We start from the raw sequence: 7,358 nt of genomic DNA, 5'->3' as shown, positions 1-7,358 counted from the left end.
AATTGCATAGAGTTGAGCTGCAATACCACACACAACCTGTAGACACATGTGGCGCTATATTGGAAGAAATCCGCCATATTTAGCCAAATATGGCCAATTTCATAAAGTGGATTTAAAATAAAAAAAACAAAAAACACCCACTATCAAATAAGTAGATTTCGGCATCTTGCCAGGAAGGAGCCAGCCTTTTACACATGGTAAATCCTGTAGTTTATGTATGATGTGATGGTGAAATTGGAGCATTGTATTCCATATATTTCTCAATTTTACCAAACTAGCATTTGGCTGAGATTTTCCACCATTCTGAATATTGAGATTATTAAAGGAGCATTCCCACGTTAGACATTTATGGCATCTGTGCAGTTGCCATCTCTGGAATGATATGTCCAGAAACGGATCCCCAACCCCCATCCCATAAGCGATGTAGCGTCCAGGCAATGCAGGGTTAGGAGGATATAGATGTGGGTGCCAATTCTATTGAAAATGTATGTCATTTTACTCTATATGCCATAAATATATAAAAAGGTGGGAATATCCCTTTTAAAAGGTTTGTCCAGGCTCAGTAAAAGATGGCCGATGCCGGAGAGTAACAGCGCCACCCCTGACCATAGGTTATGCACAGTATTGCAGCCCAGCTCCGTTCACTTCAGTACGGGCAGAGTTGTAACACCAGACAACCCATGCTCAGGCGTGGCGATGTTTCTTAAAGAAGGCCGCCATGCTTCATTAATCCTTCAACGAAGAACTCCGTCATACAGTGAGAACGTTCCCAGTACGCCTGCCACGGACGAGTTGGTGCCAAGTATATCTGGTGCTTTATGAAGACTCGTGTATTTAATATAGAAGGGAAAGAAAACAACGTTTTTAGTAAAATAAAATATTTTATTTCAAGGTAGAATATAAAAACAGAAGGGATAGGCGTTTGACTTTTCTGCTCCACAATGTGGCTCATCCCAAAGTCTGTATGTTCTGCTGCACGGCAGCAATAGTCCCACAGGTTGCACATCATCCATACACAGGGAATCTCGCGCGGCTTCACAACATACGGTGCAACCCCCACTCAGTCAGTCCAGTAACAGAGCTTAGGATGCGTGCCCGCGGTTAGCCAAGCTGCGGCCCCGCACCGCCTGGGGGTGGCTCTTCTCCAGCAGCACCTCTTCTTTTTTTTGTGGAGCGGGCAGAGGAGCCGGGAGCCTCAACTCCTCTACATCAGTGTCCGATCTTCCAGTGAAAGGACTGCAAACGGTTTCCACCAGTCCAATAACCACTCCAAAGAATGCCAGCACGCTGCCCAGCACGTACATCTTCACCATCTTCTTGTTGGGTTTCTGGCTGAGCATCTCTTTCGCAAAAGGGATTAACTCATGCATAGTCTCCATGGTAGGCGCTTAGAGGTCAGGAGGCCAACCTGCCGGCAAAAGGATGAAGGACATGTTATTACCGGTCAGATCCAGACTCTGGCTAGCCCCATTCCCAGAGGGCTCAACCCAGCTCCATTCATACACTCATTCCAGCTGATAACTCCCCCTCCCCTCCTAATCCACAGACAACTCTCTCCATCATCTCATATCCTCCTAATCCACAGATGACTCTCTCCATCATCCCATATCCTCCTAATCCACAGATGACTCTCTCCATCATCCCATATCCTCCTAATCCACAGATGACTCTCTCCATCATCCCCCCCCCCATCCACAGATGACTCTCTCCATCATCCCCCCCCCCATCCACAGATGACTCTCTCCATCATCCACAGATGACTCTCTCCATCATCCCCCCCATCCACAGATGACTCTCTCCATCATCCACAGATGACTCTCTCCATCATCCACAGATGGCTCTCTCCATCATCCCCCATCCACAGATGGCTCTCTCCATCATCCCCCATCCACAGATGGCTCTCTCCATCATCCCCCATCCACAGATGGCTCTCTCCATCATCCCCCATCCACAGATGGCTCTCTCCATCATCCCCCATCCACAGATGGCTCTCTCCATCATCCCCCATCCACAGATGACTCTCTCCATCATCCCCCATCCACAGATGGCTCTCTCCATCATCCCCCATCCACAGATGGCTCTCTCCATCATCCCCCATCCACAGATGGCTCTCTCCATCATCCCCCATCCACAGATGGCTCTCTCCATCATCCCCCATCCACAGATGGCTCTCTCCATCATCCCCCATCCACAGATGGCTCTCTCCATCATCCCCCATCCACAGATGGCTCTCTCCATCATCCCCCATCCACAGATGGCTCTCTCCATCATCCCCCATCCACAGATGGCTCTCTCCATCATCCCCCATCCACAGATGGCTCTCTCCATCATCCCCCATCCACAGATGACTCTCTCCATCATCCCCCATCCACAGATGACTCTCTCCATCATCCCCCATCCACAGATGACTCTCTCCATCATCCCCCATCCACAGATGACTCTCTCCATCATCCCCCATCCACAGATGACTCTCTCCATCATCCCCCATCCACAGATGACTCTCTCCATCATCCCCCATCCACAGATGACTCTCTCCATCATCCCCCATCCACAGATGACTCTCTCCATCATCCCCCATCCACAGATGGCTCTCTCCATCATCCCCCAACCACAGATGACTCTCCCAGGCCCCCATATAAATGACCAGGAATTATTTATTCTAATAGTCCACAAACAGCCCCCAATATGGTCCCCATAATAGTCTACAATCACCATTTCCACAGTCACACTGTATCCATCATCCCCACAGCAATAATACAGTAAGCCAGTGCAGCGGCATATGCCCATCAGCCATGCATGTACCCTCAGGTTGTGCCCTTACCTTTCTGACAGCAGTACAGCCTGTGGCTCGGGCGCTCGGCTCGGGATCGCTGAAGGCTCAGTGCTCGCTGCGGTCTGTGCCTGGCTGCCTGCATGTTTCAGCCTCAACCCTTATATTGAGATGAAGCCCGCCCACCGCGTGACGTCACGCCTGGCTCCGTGGGACGGACGCGCACGTGCTGATCACGCAGCAGTCTTGGCGCTGTGGCTGAGGGGAGCGCTCGCCAGCTGTGGGCTAGTGCCTGTGAGGACGGGGCTCCTCGTGTGGTGTGCATGCACGTAGCACGCTGCCCCCCACTCACAGCCATTCTCCTGAGGGGGAGGTGGAGGGCTTCTTAGCGTAACCATTACATGTGTTGGAGATGGCACGTAGGAAACGTGCGGGCTCCATTGTGACAGGAACACAAGAAAACCCCCAATCACAGCTTGTCTGGGACAAGTTGTACACACAGAAAACTCTAGAAAACTGCACTCATCTATGGCTGTGTGTGCAGCTGTGCTCACAACATGTGGAGATGCTGTGTGTGACTATATTCTATATATTCAGTAATACAGCAAGTATTATGCAGTGTATGTATATCATATATACAGTATAAACGCATGCAATATACTGTATATTATATATACACAATACTTGCTATTATTGGTGACATATTTACACACGGGATATACTGTATATATTATGAATACGTACTGTATACACAATCCTTGCTGTATTATTGGTGACATATATATATATTAGACACCTGTGATATACTGTATATATTATATACACTATATTATATGTACATACTCACTGTATACTTAATACTTGCTGTACTATTGGTGACATATATATATTACACACATGCGATATACTGTATATATTATGAATACGTACTGTATACACAATCCTTGCTGTATTATTGGTGACATATATATATATTAGACACCTGTGATATACTGTATATATTATATACACTATATTATATGTACATACTCACTGTATACTTAATACTTGCTGTACTATTGGTGACATATATATATTACACACATGCGATATACTGTATATATTATATACCCTCTATATTATATGTACATACTGTATACTTAATACTTGCTGTACTATTGGTGACATATATATTACACACATGCGATATACTGTATATATTATATACACTATATTATATGTACATACTGTATACTTAATACTTGCTGTATTATTGGTGACATATACTATATATTACACACATGCGATATACTGTATATATTATATACACTCTATATAATATGTATATACTGTATACTTAATACTTGCTGTATAATTGGTGACATATATATATTTAGACACGTGTGATATACTGTATATATTATATACACTCTATATTATATGTACATACTGTATACTTAATACTTGCTGTACTATTGGTGACATATATATATTACACACATGCGATATACTGTATATTATATGTACACCATACTTGCTATTACTGGTGACATATTTACACGTGATATACTGTATATATTATGAATACGTACTGTATACACAATCCTTGCTGTATTAGGGTATGTGCACACTTTGCGGTTTCTGCTGCGTTTCCGCAGCGTTTTTGGCTCTGCAGAAACGCAGCAGATTCTGCTGCGTTGTACAGTACCTTTATTTCCTATGGAAATCAAAAAAAGCTGTGCACATGCTGCGTTTTTTTCCGCGCGGTTTTGCTGTGGTTTACAATCCGCAGCATGTCAATTGTTTGGTGCAGAAACGCTGCGGTTTTACACCTCATCCATTATTAGGTGTAAAACCGCAGGGCAAAACCGCAGAAAAAACGCAGATAATCCGCAGATAAACCGCAGATAAACCGCAGCACTTTGTCCTGCGGATTTCCTGCGGTTTTCTCTACAAAATCCGCAGAGACTAAAAACTACGTGTGCACATACCCTTATTGGTGACATATATATTACACACATGCGATATACTGTATATATTATATACACTCTATATTATATGTACATACTGTATACTTAATACTTGCTGTATTATTGGTGACATATATATATTTAGACACATGTGAAATACTGTATATTATATACACTATATATTATATAGAAATACTTAATCCTTGCTGTATTATTGGTGACATTGCCGCTAATAACATTTTAATATCCTAGAAGCCCATTGGACTTTAGCAAGGGGTGAGACTGTGGTACAGGATATTTCTGGCAATCGCCCCCTCATTTGCTGCTTTAGTGTAAATTGGTGCACATAATCAGTAATATTAAGTGCAATTAGGGTTCGTTCAGACCAGCGTATTTTCAATCCATATTTTGTCTCCATTCCAAACAGTCCGCACATGAAAATGGTCTGGTTCACTTCAATTTTTCTTTTTACGGTGTCGGCTTGTAAGAAAATCCCTGCGTGCACTGGTCCCTTATGTTTACCGATCCAACTCACCCAGTGTACTTAATGGGGCATAAAAAAAAACAACATTGTGCATATCCGTATTGCATCCATTTTAAATTGATTCATTCAGTGATTGCATAGTAAAATCTTTAGCCTTTTATGATTATGATTTTAATTTCATTTTTTTTAAGAATGAGCTAGACCGAGGTCATTTGGAGGTCGTATGGATGTTATCGTATGTGTTCATTCCGTGAAATCACGGATGTAGCCCGTACTAGTAAATCAGATGTGCAGAAGGGGCCTAAAAAGGGTTGTCTGGGCTAAATACAATGTTTCCTTACGGCTTGGAAGCAATGAATAAAAAAATAATCTGTTTTTCACCATATGCCATCCACGTGTACAGTTTTACGCTTCAACAGTCCATAATATTTACAAGATCAAACACAGTTGCCCATATTAATAACTGCAATGTATCAGTAAAAATTGGATGATCCATATGGATATGTGTCACCATAGACTTGAATAGGCAAATCTCATCCGACATATGGAAGAGTCTTGTGCATGCTGCGATTTTTGCCACACGGAACATTTGATCGTAGTGTGAGAAAGTCCATTTGAAAAGCCCTATTGAATATCATTGGTACGTGCGCTCTACGATTTTAACCCAGACAGCACACGAGTCTACAATGCACTCGTCCGTATGGGCCCTAGGGGACATTCAGACGTCAATGATTTTTCTCAAGCACAAAAAATGGACAGATTTTCAACAGTGAGTTGCATCAGAATTTCAGTTTTTTGAATCAGTGTTTCATCAGCTTTTTTTGGCATACGAGAAGGTTTTCAAGCTTCTCCTTTCAAATAGCACTAGCGCAAAAATAGGGTGGATTTTTTCACGCACCCATAGACTTGCATCCCTGAGTCTAATCCTGGACTAGACTTTTTTTTTCTGCAGACTAAACAGTCCGCAAAAAAATCTGACACGTGAACAGCAACATAGACTATAATGGGTATGTGTTCTATCCATGACAGTCATGAATAAAAGTTGTACAGGAATCAAGTAGAATCCTTAGAGAAGTTGTCCACTACTTGGTCATCTCCTTCTCATACCCCTCTCTTGGCCTCCATAGAATAATGAAGCCTATACTCACGACACCGCGGGAACGGCGCCAGCACGTAAAGCGAGTATAGGCTTTATAATTTTATGGGGGCCTAGCATTTTAATCAAGAAGGGGTTGTCTAAGTATTGGACACCCCCTTTAACAAACTATCCTATACTCACCTGCTGTCATCCCCATCGATCCAATGTTTAGGGGTCTGAGTCAGCACCCTAAGTAACTATATGACTGGTCACGTTGAACAGTGTCCCATTAGCTCCAGTACACATTAGTGAGTTGGCCACCATATAATGGGTGGCTAATATTGGAATCCGGTGAATGGGTGTCTTTAATCCCATGAACAAACATTTCAGAAAGAGTAAACTTTCCACAAGAAATATTTATAAAATATGAAGTTTTACTATACACAAATCTCATGCATAGCCTACTGAGCACAAATACACACACACACACACACACACATCTATCTCACACATACACATGTGCACGGTATATCCTATGTATATTTTGTGCACTGGACTCTGTGGGGTGTCATGTCAGCATCCCCCACACTGCCAGCGTTTGTTATGACATTGTTCCTCCACATCTGGTGTCCTTGTGACATCAGTGGTAGTGTGCTGTCAGGCCTCATGGTATGCCTGCTGGGAACGTTTGCTGTCAATGAATCATCTAGCTTTAGCAAGCCTGTCCTCGCTAGGTCACTCTATGTTACCTTTCACCTACTTAGGATCTGCACTATAAAAATAGGTTTTCTATCAGAATATTCCTGGGGAGATCTGGAAGATTAAAATATAACGTTATGTTGTAGTTATGTTAGACTTTTCATATGTGTTACAAAAAAAAAAAGAAGAAAAAAGAAAATAAGAATTAAAAACAAATAAAATTGGCCTCCTTCAGTGCCCAGTACCTTATTAATCCATCTTTTCCAGACAAGGTTTTAATTGTGAGCTCTGAGCCTGGTTTGCTTTATCTTCCCCAGTTCACATGAGGTCTGGCTTGGCACATGGAGAGGTAGGACATTAGTTATAGGGACCATCCAT

General features: G+C 42.9%; 1 protein-coding gene across 1 annotated transcript; it reads right to left on the bottom strand.

Annotated features, from left to right (window-relative positions):
- Positions 1-1,082: 1,082 nt before the first annotated feature.
- G0S2 (G0/G1 switch 2) lies at positions 1,083-1,379 on the bottom strand. Its single transcript, XM_073542578.1, has one exon. It carries the CDS (start codon positions 1,377-1,379, stop codon positions 1,083-1,085), a length of 297 nt encoding a protein of 98 aa, XP_073398679.1.
- Positions 1,380-7,358: the final 5,979 nt, after the last annotated feature.

The sequence above is a fragment of the Dendrobates tinctorius genome, unplaced genomic scaffold, assembly GCF_039654945.1.
Source record: "Dendrobates tinctorius isolate UK_male_01 unplaced genomic scaffold, ASM3965494v1 ptg000127l, whole genome shotgun sequence".
Lineage (NCBI taxonomy): Eukaryota > Metazoa > Chordata > Amphibia > Anura > Dendrobatidae > Dendrobates > Dendrobates tinctorius.
The sequence above is the reverse complement of the archived record's forward strand: the minus strand, read 5'-3'. Positions and strand labels throughout refer to the sequence as shown.

Excerpts from the sequence above, each read along its gene's own strand:
- G0S2 (XM_073542578.1), bottom strand. The coding sequence starts at position 1,379 with ATGGAGACTATGCATGAGTTAATCCCTTTTGCGAAAGAGATGCTCAGC.